Source organism: Lithobates pipiens, unplaced genomic scaffold (genome assembly GCF_037356315.1).
Source record: "Lithobates pipiens isolate NorthernLeopardFrog02 unplaced genomic scaffold, aLitPip1_a1.2 Scaffold_23, whole genome shotgun sequence".
Taxonomy (NCBI): domain Eukaryota; kingdom Metazoa; phylum Chordata; class Amphibia; order Anura; family Ranidae; genus Lithobates; species Lithobates pipiens.
In genome coordinates, this window is record NW_027507785.1 from 63,942,219 (window position 1) to 63,961,528 (window position 19,310).

At 43.9% G+C, this 19,310-nt stretch overlaps 1 protein-coding gene across 3 annotated transcripts in view; it reads left to right on the plus strand.

Moving 5' to 3' along the window:
* Nucleotides 1-18,862, plus strand: part of LOC143927594 (solute carrier family 41 member 1-like) — an 87,335-nt gene extending 68,473 nt beyond the window's left edge. For all 3 annotated transcript variants that reach the window (XM_077451745.1, XM_077451746.1, XM_077451747.1), the window contains 7 exons: nt 840-984; nt 6,335-6,481; nt 9,531-9,675; nt 12,803-12,882; nt 15,011-15,145; nt 18,004-18,152; nt 18,446-18,862. In XM_077451745.1, the coding sequence (XP_077307871.1) occupies nt 840-984; nt 6,335-6,481; nt 9,531-9,675; nt 12,803-12,882; nt 15,011-15,145; nt 18,004-18,152; nt 18,446-18,634 (990 nt within the window). In that variant the 3' untranslated portion in view covers nt 18,635-18,862. The remainder of the gene's footprint in view (nt 1-839; nt 985-6,334; nt 6,482-9,530; nt 9,676-12,802; nt 12,883-15,010; nt 15,146-18,003; nt 18,153-18,445) is intronic.
* The last annotated feature ends 448 nt before the right edge of the window (nt 18,863-19,310 follow it).

Sequence of the window (19,310 nt, forward strand, 5' to 3'; positions counted from 1 at the left end):
TGATGGGTACTGATGGGTGGCAGTGATGGGCACTGATTGGTTACACTGATAGGCAGCACTTCTAGGTGGCACTGATTGACACCACTGGTGGGCATTGATAGGTGGCACTTGTGGGCATTGATAGGTGGCACTTCTGGGCATTGATAGGTGGCACTTGTGGGCACTGTTAGACTCTATAAATGAGGCATAATTACCTCTTACTTTTCGGGACCGATGTCCCTTTAAGATAAGCCGGTGATCGGCTTTTTTTTTTCTCCTCCGCTGTCAGCGTGAGGAGGGAAAAAAAAACCGATCACCAAGCTTTTGTTTTGATCATGTGATCAGCTGTCATTGGCTGACAGCTGATCACATGGTAAGGGGCCGGGACCGGCCCCTTACTTGGATTGGTGATCACCCAAGTCTAAGTGACCCGGTGATCACAGCGTGCTCAGCAGAGAGCGTGCTCAGGGGAGGCCGTCATATGACGGCCATCCGGCAATTCACATCCGCGCTGTGGCCGCCATGCGGCCATAGCGCAGATGTCAGGTGGTTAAAGTACAACAAACGAGGTAAGTCATTAAACTGATAATATAGCACACACATTTCCAGAACCAATCACTTGTATCCTACTATTATTTTTTCGCCATTATATACTTGGCACTAAAACTTATGCAACGTGAGTCATTTTGCTGTGTTTTTATAGCTCCTGAAAAACTAAAACTAAGCAAGTTGCTTTCCAAAAATCAACATAAACCCTAAAATTCAGGTTACACTCGTACTATTATATTGTGGTGAACACTGTTTAACATTTTATTTATTTCTTCTACCAAAAATAAAAATGGAATTCGCTGTCATTTCAGGTTCAGGCCACAGTGGTTGGGCTCTTGGCTGCTGTCGCTGCCGTCATCTTAGGGGCTCTGTCTAAAGGTTACATTGAGCTGGACCAAGCTGCAGTCCTCTGCGCTAGCAGCGTCACCACGGCGTTTGTGGCTGCCCTGTCCTTGGGTAAGAACCATCCTTTTCTGCCTTGACCAGCAAAAGCTCATTCATTAATTTAAAAAGATACTGAGCTCCGGATAATAAATAATATGTGTAGCACTACTCCCATAGGAGCCGCCTTATTCCTGTCCGGGTCTTTTCAAACTTCTGCCCCGCAGCCAGGCACATAGGCTCATTCACTCTCTCTTTCTCCAACAATCAGTCTAGGGCAGTGATGGCGAACCTTGGCACCCCAGATGTTTTGGAACTACATTTCCCATGATGCTCCACTACAGTGCAGAGTGCCAGAGCATCATGGGAAATGTAGTTCCAAAACATCTGGGGTGCCAAGGTTCGCCATCACTGGTCTAAGGGATGTTGCTTTGTGATTTTACATTTTTGGAGAACTTGAATAGGGTTGAGGGAAGTGGTGAGATACTCCAAAGATAAGAACTACAGTGTCTTGAAAAAGTATTCATACCCATTGAAAATGTCCACATTTTGTCATGTTACAAGCAAAAAGGTAAATGGATTATATTTGGATTTTATGTGATAGACCAACACAGTGTGGCACATAATTGTGAAGTGGAAGAAAAATTATAAATGTTTTTTCAAATTTTTTACAAATAGATATGTCAAAAGTGTGGCGTGCATTTGTATTCAGCCCCCCTTTACTCTGATACCTAAAAGTGGAACCAATTGCCTTTAGAATTCAACTAAGTAAATAGAGTCCACCTCTCTGTAATTTATTTTCAGTATAAATACAGCTGTTCTATGAATCCCTCAGGAGGTTTGTTAGAAAACCTTAGTGAACAAACAGCATCATGAAGGCCAAGGAACACACCAGACAGGTCAGGGATAAAGTTGTGGGGAAGTTTAAAGCAGGAATAGGTTATAAAAAGAAATCTCAACTTTTGTACATCTCACAGAGCACTGTTCAATCCATCATCCAAAAATGGAAAGAGTATGGCACAACTGCAATACTACCAAGAAAGGGCCGTCCTCCTAAGCTGACAGGCCGGGCAAGGAGAGCATTCATCAGAGAAGCAGCCAAGAGGCCCATGGGAACTCAGAGATCCACAGCTCAGGAGGGAGAATCTGTCCACAGGACAACTATTAGTCGTGCTCTCCACAAATCTGCCCTTTATGGAAGAGTGGCAGGATGAAAGCCATAAGAAGTCCCATTTGCTGTTTGCGAGAAGTCATGTGGGGGACACAGCAAATGTGGAAGAAGGGGCTCTGGTCAGATGAGAACAAAATTTAAATTTTTGGCCTAAAAGCAAAACCTTATGTGTAGAGGAAAACTAACAATGCACATCATCCTGAACACACCAACTCCACCGTGAAACATGGTGGTGGCAGCACTGTGTTGTGGGGATGCTTTTCTTCAGCAGAAACAGGGAAGCTGATCAGAGTTGATGGGAAAATGGATGGAGCCAAATACAGGGCAATTAGGAAGAAAACCTGTTATGCCGCGTAGACACGACCGGACTTTCTGTCAGAATAAACTCTGGCGGTCTTTCCGACGGAGTTCCGTCGAACGGACTTGCCAACACACGATCACACCAAAGTCTGTTCATTTCGAACGCGATGATGTATGACGGGACTAGAAAAGGAAGTTCAGTAGCCAATAGTTGCACTTGCGTCGTATTTGGTCCGTCGGACTAGCATACAGACGAACGATTTTCCCGATAGGAATTGATTCCGTCGGAAAGATTTAAAACATGTTCTATTTCTAGATCCATCAGACTTTTTGAAGAAAAACAATCAGATGAAGCCCACACAGGATCGGAATATCCGATGAAATGATTCCGTCTGACCTTTTCTGCCAGAAAGTCCGGTCTTGTGTACGCAGCATTAGAGTCTGCAAAAGACTTGAGACTGGGGTGGAGGTTCACCTTCCAGCAGGACAACGACCCTAAACATACAGCCAGAGCTACAATGGAATGGTTTAGATCAAAGCCTGTTCATGTGTTAGAATGGCCCAGTCAAAGTCCAGACCTAAATCCATTTGAGAATCTGTGGCAAGACTTGAATATTGCTGTTCACAGACGCTCTCCATCCAATCTGACAGAGCTTGAGCTATTTTTGCAAAGAAGAATGAGAAAAAAAATGTCACTCTCCAGATGTGCAAAGCTGGTAGAGACAGCCCCAAAAAGAGTAGATTTGCACCTGTAATTGCAGTGAAAGGGCTAAAAAGTATTGACTCAGGAGGGCGCTATACAAATGTACACCACACTTTTCACATATTTCTAAAAAAATTTAAAATCATTTATAATTTTCCTTCCACAATTATGTGCCACTTTGTGTTTGTCTATCACATAAAATCTCAATAAAATACATTTACCTTTTTGGTTGTAACATGACAAAATGTGGGCTTGTAACAAACAGTAGACTTTAGCTTAAAGCGGCATTCCTCTTAAAAAAATAAATAAAAAAAATTAAAGTCAGCAGCTACCAATACTGCAGTTGCTGACTTTTAATAATCAGACATTTACCTGTCCCAGGGTCCAGCGATACAGGGAATCTAAGCCCCGCTCCTCGTCTCCTCCTTCACTCGGCGGCACCAGCATTGTAACTGTGGGCGCCCGGCTGTGTCTTCACAGCCAGACACCCACTGCGCATGCACGAGCCGCGCCGTGACTGGCTGCGCAATCATCTGGGACCTGTGACGTGTCCCAGATGTTTGCCTAGAGGTAGGAGGGACAGGTGATCTTCCTTCCGGCGCTGAGGGTGCGCCAGAAGGAAGTGGGAGCTGGAACCCTCTGGAAAGAGGGTATCCGCTCCCCTCCTAAAAAATGACATGCCAAATGTGGCATGTCAGGGGTCACCTTCTCTTAAAGCGGAAGTTACATTTTTGGGTGGAACTCCGCTTTAAGTAGAGCCATTAGAGCAAAGTCCCCTTTGGTAGGAAGATATCTGGACAGAGTTCTTCAGAACACAGAGTTCTTCCCCTTTATTAGAACCACAGCTGACTAAAATAAGGCACCAGTGGGTTTGCTAAAGCACAAGGTCCCCAAGATCTTGCAATGTCTGTACTCACAAGGCCCAAGGACAGATGGAGCTACCTTTCTATCTTCCAAGCAATGCCCCCCCAGTGATACCAGACAGATCTATGGCAGTCAGCTTCTTCTAAGTACCTGGGTCTCAGCATTGCTCCCCCATTTCACCCACCTGAGGCCTCCTCTCTGCTGCTTGTGCTTGAGAGGGCAGCTTGCCCCCCTTAGGCTGGACCCCTCCTCTCTGGGACAAGACCCAGAGCTCTGTGTGCTCTTAGAATAAATACAGTCTCCCAACATGCCATGAGAGCCTGCCTCTCTGGAATAGGCCAGAGCTGTATCAATATTCATGCTGCTATCTGCAAAGCTCCACACCTATCATCCAGAAACCTCTCAAGTTACCTGGAAACAGAGGGAGCTATCCAGCAGATTGATCAGGCCTAACTAAACAATCACAGCTCACTGGGTATAGTGAGCCAAACCATTATTTAACCTTACCCAGAACTATAGCCACATTGCCTACAGGAGGCAACTAAATTTACTAGGGCTGTTACTGATTAAAATTTTCATGTTCGATCAATCTATTTTTTTTCTAATTGATTAATCAACTAATTTTAATTAATTATAACACACATACAGATCCAACTACTTTTAGCTGATCTCCTTGCATTGCAACTCTGCATTAGTCAGTGGTAAATGTGGTATACACTATATACAATCACCCAACACTAGTTAGTTTCCACAATCCATAACTTAATTTCACAGTTCACACAAATACGTTTAAAAAACAAACTGTAGCACTGACGTAATTTTTTTTTCCACAGTAGTGTGACAATCCCCCCACCTCCTCCGGTCTAGCTAATCGCTCTCACCTTATGGCATGGACCCCTGTGCAAATAGGTGGTCATGCAAGTGGGTATCAAAAAGGTTAATACGAACCATAAACTTCTCTCACGTCTCCTTGGATCTCAGCAAGGACGCCAGGTCATGGGTAGAAAGTGCTCACCGCTTAATTATAAGATTACATTTTTGTGTTAAAACACAAACTACTCACATAAAAATTATAAAAAAACACAGCATGTAAAGCCGACAGTCGTGTTAGTTCCGTAGGGCAGCAGCGGATGACGTAATGCGTAGCTCCTCCCCCGTATGCATTATGTTCAACCAGAACAACGTCACAGGACTCCTCCCCCTTCCCTTCGTTAGCAGACGGTGGCACTTGGGGAAGGAGGGGAGGAGTCCAGTGACGATGTCCATGACGTCACCGTATCTCAGATGGAACTCCCTGAAGACCCAGAAGCCGGCGGAGAGGTGAGTACCGATCAAAAAAATGTATTTATTAATTGAGGAATTAATCTTTAACCCCCCTGGCGGTATTCCCGAGTCTGGCTCGGGGTGGAAGTTTTACACCAACAGCGGTAACCCCGAGCCAGACTTGGGACCGCATCGCTGTATGCAGGAGGAGGTTACTTACCTTGTCCCCTGGATCCAGCGATGTCCCTGCGCTGTACGAGTGGCTCGTCCTCCGCTCGATTCATCACGGAGCCGATCTCCGTTCCCTGCGAGCGTTGCGACGCACGGGGACGGAGATCGGCGCCAAATTCAAAAAGTGAAACACACAGTATACATACAGTATAATGTAATCTTACAGATTACATTGCTGTATGTAATAATAGTGTCCCGCATGCAGTTTTATATTATAAAAACTGTTCTTTATGCCTGGAAACTGGAGATTGTCCATAGCAACCAAAACTGTCCCTTTCCATCAAAAATGATTTTAGACCAGCTAGAAAACAGCGATAATAAATTTGAATCACTCGCAGAATTGAGCGATGGCGATTTGTGGGGAGATCCGTCATCAAATATTGAAAAGTAATGACAGTGACAATTCTGCAACTGAGCAAATTTCAGTGTTTTTGATTTGATTACAGTATTGAATAATTTTTATTATTGTTATATTATTATTTGGTATAATTATTTATAGTTATTTATTATATTATAATTTATGATTTCATTTTTCAAACTTTATCATACCCGGGATGTCAGCTAGACTCTGGTTTGGACAGATTTAAGGGAGTTATTCCTAAGAATTGCAGGACTACAATATAAAACGCCAAATTTTCATGCAAAATAATTGTACCGCTTTTAGCACCTAAAATCCGAAATAATCGTACCGCCAGGGAGGTTAATTTCCACAGCCCTAAAATTTACCTATCAAAAACACTACTAACATTTATCTAACTTTCCTAGCACCTACCTAGGAGGGTGCCGCATACCTCAACCTGTTCTAATACTGTTCATCCAGCAGATGGTGAAAGTAAAACCCAAGTGTTAAGAAAAGCCCAAACATGACATCTGTATATTTTTGTGTCCGGTAGGTCTGGTGATGGTTGGAGTCATCATTGCATCGAGGAAATTCGGAATAAATCCAGACAATGTGGCCACACCCATTGCTGCTAGTTTGGGGGATCTGATCACCTTGTCGCTTCTGGCTGGTGTCAGCAGCACCCTTTTCAACTACAGAGGTAAGACTCTTAAGCTCACCACCCATGCTTCAATCTGATTGTATAATCTCCTGACTGATCTACCGACAAGTATGTAGTACAAGGCCTAGCCTGATTGAATACAAACTGATTGGGTAAAGCCTCATATTACATAGCTTTGGTTGACTGTACAGAGATTGTAGTCTGAGATTGTAAGGTGTATGGAAGCCCTTAGATGGACGAAAGTGGGATTATCATGTATTGATTCAGGATTACGTTTGTGTTTCTTGTGAGAGTAGAGCTTTGTCACAGATCTCATGCATGTTTGCTGTACATGGCCCTGGGTATCTTTGGCCATACACCATTTGGAGGTTCCCAGAAACCATCTGTACCTTCATGAGGTCCAACTAAAGATCTGTATAGAGAACTCAGGACCTCCTTCCTCCTGCTGGAAATCCCTTAAAGATCTGTATAGAGAACTCAGGACCTCCTTCCTCCTGCTGGAGATCCCTTTAGTGATAAGTAAAGATCTATATAGAGAAATCAGGATCTCCTTTCTCCTGGTGGTAAATGCTTCTAGTGTTAACTAAAGGTCTATCTAGAGGAATCTCCTGCTGGTGATAACTTTAAATATAACAAAAGATCTCTATAGAGCAGTGGTTGTAAACTTACAAGGTTTATGGGGCCTCATATGCAGCCCCTGATATCACCAAAGGCTGCATACAGTATTTATTATATGTATTGCTACAAAAGACTGTAAAAAACAAAAGAAGATGGTCACAGACTGTGCTACAGGAGACTGGGGGCATGTTACATGAAACTTCTAGTAACCACAGCTATTACAGACCCAATAGAAATCAAAACTCCCACTGCTGACTTCTGGGTCTGAGGGCCGCATGTGGCCCTCGAGCCACAGGTTGGACGCCAGGATTATAAAGGAATCAGGACCTCCTTCCTCCTGCTGCTGACCCCTCTAGTGATGACTAAAGCTCTATATAGAGGAATCAGGACCTCCTTCCTCCTGCTGGTGGCCCCTCTAGTGATAACTAAAGCTCTATATAGAGGAATCAGGACCTCCTTCTTCCTGCTGGTGGCCCCTCTAGTGATAACTAAAGCTCTATATAGAGGAATCAGGACCTCCTTCCTCCTGCTGCTGACCCCTCTAGTGATAACTAAAGCTCTATATAGAGGAATCAGGACCTCCTTCTTCCTGCTGGTGGCCCCTCTAGTGATAACTAAAGCTCTATATAGAGGAATCAGGACCTCCTTCCTCCTGCTGGTGACTTCTCCAAAGATATACCCAGATTTCAGTTTGCTTTCCACATTGCCTGGCCACACTGCTCATTTTCCAGACATCTGAAATAAGCTCCCCCCAATAATTTATCCTATATAGTTCTGGCTACCTCCAAAATTGTACTCTATCAAGGGATTCTTTTTACCTGGATGCATTCATTTGCATTAAGAAACGTTAAGCTTCAGTCACCACTGTTTTATCCAATCTTCCAGCCAAATCATGTTCCATGTTACAGATACACTGCATCGAGAAAGTATTCACAGTGCTTCAATTTTTCCACATTTTGTTACGGCCTTATTCCAAAATGGATTCAATTCATTATTTTCCTCACAATTCTACAAACAATACCCCATAATGACAACAAGATTTCACACAAACTTCTATTATGTTGTCATTATGGGGTATTGTTTGTAGAATTTTGAGGAAAATAATGGGCTGTTATGTGCCTTTTACTGAGAAGTGTCTCCTGTCTGGCCACTCTACCATACAGTCCTGATTGGTGGAGTGCTGCAGAGATGGTTGTTCTTCTGCAAGGTTCTCCTCTCTCCACAGAGAAACTCTGGAGCTCTGTCAGCGTGACCATGGGGTTCTTGGTCACCTCTCCAACTAAGGCCCTTCTACCCTGATCGCTCAGTTTGGCTGGGCAGCCCGCTCTAGGAAAAATCCTGGTGGTTCCAAACTTCTTCCATTTATGGATGATGGAGGCCACTGTGCTCATTGGGACCTTCAATGCTGCAGACAATTCCCCAGATCCATGCCTCGATACAATCCTGTCTGGGAGGTCTACAGACAATTCCTTGGACTTCATGGCTTGATTTGTGCGCTGACATGCACTGTTAACTGTGGGACCTTATATGGACAGGTGTGCGCCTTTCCAAATCATGTCCAATCAACTGAATTTACCACAGGTGGGCTTTAGTGAAGTTGTAGAAACATCTCAAGGATGATCAGTAGAAGCAGGAGGCACCTGAGCTCAATTCTCTGTCATGGCAAAGGCTGTGAATAGTTATGTACATGGGATTTTTTTTATTTTTAATAGATTTGCAAAGATTTCAAACACACTTCTTTCACGTTGTCATTATGGGGTATTGTTTATAGGATTTTGAGGAAAATAATGAATTTAATCCATTTTGAAACAAGGCTGTAGCATAACAAAGTGTGGAAAAAGTGAAGCGCTGTGAATAGTTCCCGGATGCACTGTACCTACAGGAATATCAGCCTTATTGCACACCTTTGTGTCATCAGAAAAAAAAAGACATAGGCCGCGTACACACGGGCGGACTGTCTGGCCTACTTAGTCCGCCGAAACACATTTCAGTGGACAGTCCGCTCGTGTGTGGGCTTCAGCGGACTTTTTCAGCGCGCAGTCTGGCGTACTAAGTATTTCGGAATTTCCGTAATACTGTCCGTCATACTTTGGTTTCAGCGGACAATCCGCTCGTGAGTAGGCTAGTTCGACGGACTAAGAATGGCGCATGCTCAGAAAGGATTTACACGGCGGAAGGGTGCATTGCTGTGTATTGGACTTCCTATTTCTAGTCCCGTCGTACGTGCTGTACACGTCATCGCGCAAGCTTTCAACGGACTGTTTGTGCATCCGTGTGTGGTCAAGTCCGTTCATTCGAAAGTAGGATGGACTGTCCGTCGGATTGTATGACGGACTAAGTAGGCCATACAATCCACCCGTGTGTACGCGGCTATACAGTACCGTACCCACCAAACCCTTTGTTATGTCATGTACTAACAGATTAAATATATTCTGTCCTTCAAATAAGTCTCTTACTTCTGTCTCTGCAGATATTCAGTACCTCTCTCCGCTAATCTGTGTGGTCTTCATCATCCTGACCCCGCTGTGGGTGGCGGTGGCTAAGCAAGCCCCTTCCATTGCTGAAGTCCTGAAATCTGGTTGGCAGCCTGTCATTGTAGCCATGTCCATTAGCAGGTGAGGGAACTTCATATACAGATTATAGCTAGAGAAATGGAGCAAACAGTCACATGCCAGATGTCAGTTTGCTAGGATCCTGCTGCTAAAGATAATAACATAACATCTACCTCTCCACAGATGAAGCCTGCTTAATCCCATGCAGGGCCGGTGCTACCACAAGGCAAACTAGGGGCGCCCGGCTGCTGATTTTCCTCCGCGTCTGCATGCTCTGCAGGCTGCAGCATGTAACTAACTCGGACCCAGGCAGCTGCTCCGTCCGACCGGTGATGTTATTAGAAGCGCATCACAGCACTGGAGCACCAGCGCTAGAGGAAGCGGAGCCAATGCTTCCTGTATAGCACTGCCTCCTGTCACATGGGCAGGGCAAAGGGGGTGGAGCCAATGGGGGCGGCAAAATTAGGTTTCGCCTAGGGCAGGTATATGCAATTAGCGGACCTCCAGCTGTTGCAAAACTACAAGTCCCATCATACCTCTGCCTCTGGGTGTAATGCTTGTGGCTGTCAGAGTCTTGCTATGCCTCATGGGACTTGTAGTTCTGCAACAACTGGAGGTCCGCTAATTGCATATCCCTGGCCTAGGGTATCAAAAATCTTTGCACCAGCCCTGATCCCATGCAATGATTAAAGCAGAACTCCAGAAATGTACAGGCAAACCATGTGGTGGGTCCAGTGGGAAGACCTCTGGAGTTCCCAATTGTCTCTCCCTATAAAGCCTCACTCCTGTTTTTACAGCAAGAGGAATCGCAGCCTTCCTTCCTCAATCTGTAGTGTAACTTTAATATGAACCCATCATTGAAGTTCACATTTCTCATCAGTAGGGTACCAAACTGCATTGCCAAATCCCATTATTTTTTTTATTTTTTTTAAAAGCAATTTTTTGCCAATATATTAAAAAAATGTTGCTTCTGAGATTCCTAGTGTAACCCTAAAGCCTAGGCAGGCTGGATGGTCTCTGTCTACTATGAACAATGGGAGTGTTTCATTCCATTGGAAACTGCAGAAAGTGTATTGTTTAATCACTTCGGCCGCGGAAGGATTTACCCCCTTCCTGACCAGAGAACTTTTTGCGATTCGACACTGCGTCTCTTTAACTGACAATTGCACGGTTGTTGCGATTTGGATTCCAAACAAAATTGGCGTTCTTTTTTTCCCACAAATAGAGCGTTCTTTTGGTGGTATTTGATCACCCCTGCGGTTTTTATTTTTTTGCACTATAAACAAAAAAATAGCAACAATTTTGAAAACAATGCATTATTTTCTACTTTTTGCTATATTAAATATCCCCCAAAAATATATAAAAAAAAATTTTTTTTTCCTCAGTTTAGGCTGATACGTATTCTTCTACATATTTTTGGTAAAAAATAAATAAAAAAATCGCAATAAATGTTTGATTGGTTTGCGCAAAAGTTAAAGCGTCTACAAAATAGGGGATAGTTTTATGGCATTTTTATTAATATTTTTTTTTTTTTACTAGTAATGGCGGTGATCATCGATTTTTATCTTGACTGCGACATTATGGCGGACACATCGGACAATTTTGACACATTTTTGGGACCATTGTCATCAAAACAGCGATCAGTGCTATAAAATTGCATTGATTACTGTAAAAAATGTCACTGGTAGTGAAGGGGTTAACCACTAGAGGGCGGGGGAGAGGTTAATTGTGTCCTAGGGGAGTGATTCTAACTGTCTGGGGGATGGGCTATGTGTGAAGTGGACACTGATCGCTGCTCCCGATGACAGGGAGCAGATGATCAGTGTCCTGTTATTAGGCAGAATGGGGAGAGGCTGTTTACATCGGCATTTCCGCGTTTTTGAGCCCTGTGACATAATCGCGAGTATCCGTGATCGAGTCATGGAGCTTGCGGCAGGAAATTCAAAGTAGCGCACGGGTACATTACTGTGCCCAGCTGTGCCATTCTGCCGACATATATGTGTCGGCATGTGTCGTTGAAAATCCACTATACCCTATACGTAATCCATGTCTCCTTTGGTATAATGCATCTTAGTACGACCCTGTTTCCCATATTTCCTCAAGTAAACAGACAAAGTCACCGTCCTCTTACGTCCTTAGCTCCACAGCTCAACCAACTGACCCTGGAGCTCTGTGTTATGTTTGTTTACTGTACTTAAAGAGGAGCTGCATCTAAAAAAAAATATTAAAAGCCAGCAGCTACTAATATTGCAGCTGCTGACTTTTAATAAAATCACACTTACCTGTCCCAGGGTCCAGCGATGTCGGCGGCAGATGACGAGCGATCGCTCGTCTCGCTGCTGCCACCGCCGCCATCTTCTGTCAGGGAATCGGGAAGTGAAGCATGACGGCTTCACTGCCCAGTTCCCTACTGCGCATGCGCGAGTCGCGCTGCGCGTCTCTTATGGTCCCCCGCTGTGTCTCTGGGAACTGTGTGTTTCCCAGAACACAACGGGGGGGGGGGGGGGGCGGAGCGTCTGCGGGGGTCTGCGGCGGTCTGGCCGGAAGTGGGTGCAGTTACCTGGATTATCCAGGTAACTGCACCCCCCTCCCCCCTGAAAGGTGCCGATTGTGGCACCGGAGGGGGGGAGGGATCAGATTAGCGGAACTTCCCCTTTAGGGTGAAGAAACGCTTTAACAATAGAGTTTGATGGTTTCACAATCGACCAATCAAGCACGGGCATTCCTTCAAACAGGAGGAGTTATACAAATCTCAACCAATGAACAATGACTAGGGGAGTTTATGGGCGTGTCTGGGTGGAGGCAGTGTGTACGATTTCCCACCCCCTGTAAGCAGTAATCATTGTGTTCTGCAGGCTGGGAGGGCTTCCTGTGCCAGGAGAACACAATAGTGCAGCAAGAGGGATTCCCTTATGAACACCGACTGGGGGAATCGAGCGATTTTCTTTCCTTGCACCATGTGTAAATTGCATGGGAGTGCTAAACAGCCCGTGTTTGGTGTTAATTTGCACACTTTTGGTGAACAGAAGTTTCTCTGTTGGTTGGCTCTTACATTTTCTGAACTTATGAAGTGAATGGAGATGGACGGTTGATTAAAAAAAGTCACATGGCACAGAAGGTCAAGGCCCATCTTTTGTGGTAGTACCACATAAACGTATTCATACATTATCCTTTTGTTGATCTCTCCTAGTATTGGTGGCCTTATCCTGGACAAAACCGTAACGGATCCCAAATTCGAGGGAATGGCAGTATTCACTCCGGTTATTAATGGTACGTACCCTCGGACTTGTCTCTAGCAATGGCTGCATGGCATTTCTTAGGCTGCATTCACATCTCGGTGTTTTGAATCGCAGGTGGAATCACGGCAAATGAGATGTGAATGACAATTTGCAGAAAGCACATTTGAGATGCCGTTCATTTGAATAGCACCTAAAATCGCACTGCAGTTCTGATAAATTATTATTATTATACACGATTTATATAGCGCCAACAGTTTACGCAGTGCTTTACAATGTAGAGGGGGGACAATTACAGTACAGCGCTGCAATCACGGCAACCCACATCACGTGAAGCGCGTCGCCCAAAAGTAGCCCCTGAACTCTTTTTGGGTCACAAGCTTCACCCAATGCGAGTTGCCATGGTTGCAGCGCGATTTATCGCACGTCAATCGTGGCAGAACCGCATCTGTAGGTGCCATTCAGATGAATGGAATCTCAAGTGTCCTCTCTGTGATTTGTCATTCGCACCTTCCCACAGACGGTAAATGTTTCTTACCCCCTGACAGCAACAACATGTTTCTATCAGATCCGGGTGTTTTTCCAGTCACTGCTGAAGTGATCACACACCCACTCGTATAAGGAGAGGAAACTCCCGCATTGAAAACGTGAGATAACCCTGAGAGTTAACTTAAAGAGGAAGTAAACCCCAATGAGGGTTTTTTTGTAAGGGTTTACAACCACTTTAAATAATCATTATAAAAAGCTTTAAACTACTAGGAAACATCCATTTAATAAATCACAAGTTGAACCCACATTATAACTAATGAAAAATATGCAAGTAGTAAAGAAAAAAAGAAGCAGAATGACAAAATACATAATAACATCAACACATTTAGGAAGTAGAATAAAGATCCTTTATAAAAGCAACAATTTGTAAGGCCTGGTTCACACCTATACATATTTTGGTGCTTTTTTCAGAAATGCACTACAGTCCATTTAACATGGTTTCCTATGGGACATAGCAAGTTTAGGGTGGAGGAACTTGGCTGGCCTGCACAGAGCCCTGACCTCAATCTGATAGAACACCTTTGGGATAAATTAGAGTGGAGACTACGAACCAGGCCTTCTCTTCCAACATCAGTGCCTGACCTCACAAATGAGCTTCTGGAAGAATGGTCAAACATTCCCATAGACACACTCCTAAATCTTGTGGACAGATTTCCCAGAAGAGTTGAAGCTGTTATAGCTGCAAAGGGTGGGCCAACTCATTATTGAACCCTACGGACTAAGGCTGGATGCACACCTATGAATGTTAAATGGACTGCAGTGCAAAAAGCACTAAAACTGCATAGTTGTAAATCCAGCCTAAGACTGGGATGCCATTAAAGTTCATGTGCGTGTAAAAAAGGCAGGTGTCACAATACTTTTGGTAATATAGCGTATATGACAGATGTTATATCCACTTAGCTCATCCCGAGAACTTGCTGATCCCATTCTGTTGCATATTTCTTTCTTCTGCTCTAGAAGCAATAATGGTGAATCCTGATTGTCCCTCACCAGATATAACGGATCACAGTGCTCACTGCCATTTATCAAGCTTAGAAGCTTTTGATGAAGGCACGACTGTGAGAGCCCTTTTCACACTGAGCCGCCACCAGCGTTTTAGCAGCGCTATTCGGCCACTAGTGGGGCGGTTTTAGCCAAAAAGGGGTTAAATCCGCCCGCAAAACGCAGTTGGAGCGGCGTTTTCGCAACACTGCCCCATTGATTTCAATGGGGAGCAGCGGTGGAGGAGCGGTGAGTTCACCTCTCCAAAGAAGCTGCTGGCAGGATTTTTTCTGACGCCACCCTGCCAGCGCACCGCTCCAGTGTGAAAGCCCGAGGGTTTTCACACTGGAGCGGTGCGCTGGCAGCTGTTTTAGGGCGTTTTGTAGGCACTATTTTTAACACTATAGCGCCTGTAAAACACTGCAGTGTGAAAGGGGTCTGACACAGAATTAGAAGTTCTTCCAGAAGCTCCAGAAACTCTGATTTTACACAAATGTACTAGTTGCTTTCATTTTAATTGGAGTTCATATTCAATCTGAAGTGCGATTGGCTCAGGGATTTTAGTTGTTTCACGGAAAAAGTTGAAATTGCTTCAATGATTGAAATTGCTTCAATGATCTTTAATCCCGCAGGTGTGGCCGGGAACCTGGTTGCTATTCAGGCCAGCCGGATCTCCACCTTCCTTCATTTCTGGAGCATGCCGGGTGTCCTCCCATACAAGATGAGGCAGCACTGGCCCAATCCTTTCACCACCTTCTTCTCCTCCGGTATGTAAGCACAACGTCTGTAAGCCTTTGTACACACGGGTCGGACATTCCAACCACAAATTCCGTCAGATTTTTTTCCGACAGATTTTGTCCGAAACTGGTGTTGCATACACACGGTCGGACAAAGTTGTCGGAAAATCCGATTGTTCAGAACGTGATGGCGTTCTTTCGTTACGACGGAACTACGTCAAGGCTAGTAGCCAATAGCTTTGGTCTCGTAAATTTGATCTGAGCATGCGTAGCACTTTGTCCGATCAGAATTCTCTACACATGATCGGATTTTGTTGTTGGAAAATTTGAGATCCTGCTCTCAAATTTATTCCGTTGGAATTTCCGACGGAAAAAGCCCACACACGATCAGATTTTCCGACAATATAATCCGATCTGACCTTTTCCATCGGGATTTCCGACCGTGTGTACAGGGCATAAGAGCTGTGAATGTGGGCAACATTCTAGAGAACAGTGATAAGATTCATAGTGAATTAATCGGTATTAAAACCAAAAATTGTATATATTGCAGCTAACCAATCATTTTTTCCGCTCTGTATTCACCTGGTGGTCTGACCAGTAACACACCTCCTGTATTAGAGTGCACACACTCTGGATGAAGGAGCACAGGTGGCACCTTTGGACAGCAGCATTGTCATTCTGGTGGAGGGGAGTATTAGACCCCTTTCACACTGAAAACTGTAAACAAGTGTGACCTGTCTCAACCTAAGACAACATCAGCATACCTCCATCCTTAAATGTATGCGAAAACTAAAGGGTTGGGACATTATATGAGGCATATTGATGTATATATCAGGGATATGCATTTAGCGGACCTCCAGCTATTGCAGAACTACAAATCCCATGAGGCATAGCAAGACTCTGACAGCCACAAGCATGACACCCAGAGGCAGAGGCATGATGGGTAGTTTTGCAACAGCTGGAGGTCTGCTAATTGCATATCCCTGCTATATATAATAATGTATAAGATAATCATGAATAGGTTGAATGTCACAATCCCCTAAGGGTAATTCATAATAAAAATAATAAGCATAATAGAACCGATAACAGTGATGCATTTATGATACAGAATGTTAGTCATAAAGAATTAATGTCGCAGTCACGATAAAAGTTGCAGATCGCCGCTATTACTAATAAAAAAATATATTAATAAAAATGCCAGAAATCTATCCCCTATTTTGTAGATGCAATAACTTTTGCGCAAACCAGTCAATTTATGATAATTTTTTTTTTTTTTTTTTTTTACCAAAAATATGTAGAAGAATACATATTGCCCTAAACTGTGGAAGAAATTTGTTTTTTTTTAAATATTTTATGGGGATATTTATTATAACAAAAAGTAAAAAAAGAACACTTTTTTTTTCAAAATTGTCGTTTTTTTTTGGTTTATATTGCACAAAATAAAAACAGCAGAGGTGATACCACCAAAAGAAAGCTCTATTTGTGGGGAAAAAAGGACGTGAATTTTGTTTAGGTACAGCGTTGCACGACCGCACAATTGTCAGTTAATGCGACGCAGTGCTGTATCGCAAAAAAAGGGCCTGGTCAGAAAGGGGTTAAATCATTCTGGGGTTGAGGTGGTTAAGCGGTGCTTTTTCGACTGCTAGCGGAGCGCTTGAACCCCAAAGAAGGAATAAAAATGCCATGTTGCGGCGCTTCCGAAACACTTTTCAGTCGCTTTGGAAGCGCTGCCCATTCATTTCAATGGGCAGGGCATTTTGGGAGCGCTATATATAGCTCTCCAAAACCACCCCAAAGAGCTGAGTTAGTAAGCTGCAATATAATAAATGTTTGCTTTTGGTTATAATACCGCTTTACCCACTTGTCAACCACCCACTGTACTTACACTGTGGCAGGGCGGCCGCTCTGTGCCAGATCATGGGGCACGGGGCAGAACAGCAATCTGCCTATGTCATTCCGTCAAAGGGGAAGGCATTGATCCTGTGTTCCTGCAGTCATACCTGGAAGTACTGAGTATTTTTTTTTTTTTTTGGATGGAATGATGGGGATACAAATGAATAGAAAGAATAAGCTTCTGGTGGGACACCATTAGGGGCTCCTTTCACACTTGTTTGACTTGTCCTGCGACTTGGGACTGCAAAGTCACATGACAAGTCGTACCCCAGGATTTCCAATGAGTACCATTCATATCTGTGCGACTTCAAGTTGCACCGACTTCAAAGTAGTCCCTGTACTACTTTGGTCTGACTTTGATGCGAGTTGAGGTCCATAGACCTCAAGATTACATAGGTATTCCCTGAAATCGCTGCAAAATCGCACCAAAATCATGGCCGCAAAAGGAAAAGAAAAGCTTACATTTTGGATTGTCTCCAGAACAGTAAATCTTCCAAAGGGGGCACTAGTTCTGGTGACACCTCAAGGTTCTGTCACTTTGGAGGGATTTCCTCTCACTTCCTGTTTTTGCTATTTGACAGGAAGTGAAGGTAAATGTCCCCAATGGGACACAGATGGCAAAAAACTTTACCCTCCATGCCTGACCTACACCCAGTGAAGTGACTGACCTCAGGTGATACACAGAGATGAAACAAATCCTTCTGTATAAATTGTACCTGTTTATTTGCAGTCTTCTCTACATCCTTTTAAAGACCAGAATTTATAAAGCTTGTCTAAACGGCAAGAGAACAGGGGGCGGAGAGCTGAAATTACACTCTGCCGAGCTCAGTGGGGAGAGCTCATTGGAGGAAAGGGAAGGGACACGACACCCCCCCCCCCCCCCCCAACGCACACAGGAGCTGAGTCTGTCAATCACGGGTTGTGTGCTGGAAAATATATTATGGGAGTACCTTCATGTCTCTGATTGTCTACATTTACTTTCTTCTCCTCTTCAGGTGTTAATTCCAAATCAGCTCGAGTATTGTTCCTATTGGTTGTCCCTGGTCACCTGGTCTTCCTGTACACCATCCACTTGTTACAAGGAGGTCACACCTCACTCACCGTACTCTTTGTTACCTTCTACTTGACCGCCGCCCTCATACAGGTAATACCGGGAACGCGGTAGTGTAGTAGTAACATTGTATTGCTCTAACCTGAACAAACATAATATAGCAGTTTCTATGCATGATTTATCTTGTTTGGTGATCACTGTTCAGTGACAGTTATCAAGATGTTTCTCCAGAGTGATTGTAGTTACATAGGTGAATGATGGTTTGTTTTCAAATGTTTTTTTATTTCTGCATGTTCAGAAGAGGTAAATACTTTCTTGTTCATGATCTGGGCACAGGTTCACTTTCATTTCCAGCTCCCTCTAACTGTCATTGTTTCCTATTCCAGGTCGGCATCTTGCTCTACGTAGCTGACCTCATTGTTCGGTTCATGTGGCGGAAAGGACTGGACCCGGATAATTTCTCCATCCCATACCTCACTGCCCTCGGCGACCTGTTGGGTACCGGTTTCCTCGCCATCTGCTTCCGCTTGGTCTGGCTTCTCACTGGTACAGAGGAGGCGGAGCTCGGTGATTAGACTGATTCCTTCATTTTGCTGCCAGTTTTTGCACTGTAGCAGAACATTCACAGAAGATCCAGGGAAATTTCTAACCAGCAGTCAACACCAAACAGGACTTGGAATTCGCTAAATATTTATCAGCCATACGAACAACACCGCACTGGATTTATAATGGAAAAAAATGTTTTTTTATGTTTATATAAATCTGATGCTGTTTATTTCCGATAGAATAAATGTTACTGAAAACATTGTCTTCAAATGTGCATTTATCTTCTAGTAGAAGGGATACCTTGGGGTCCATTTATAAAACATTCATGCACAGGAGCAAAATTTCCATGTATTTTCATAAAATTAATTCCTGTATCATCAGCTCCATCTAGCTGTTAGAGTGGGTATTTTTTCTCATTGAGTTATTTCTTAAAACTATAGCACATTTTGGCCACTAGATGGGGATGATGATACAGGAATTAAAGTATTACATAGTGAAATTTCATCCTGCTTGCATTAATGCTTTTGACGTTGGTCCAACAAATGTTTAATGAATAGACCTCCTTGTGTCTATAGCAGGTGTTGTAACTACCAGCACACATGCCATGGAGTGGCACTCAATAGCCCGTGCATACACCTCTGTGATGAGAGCATGGTGGAGGCTAAAGACACTTAAGGCTGTGAAGCCCACCCACCCACCAAATCC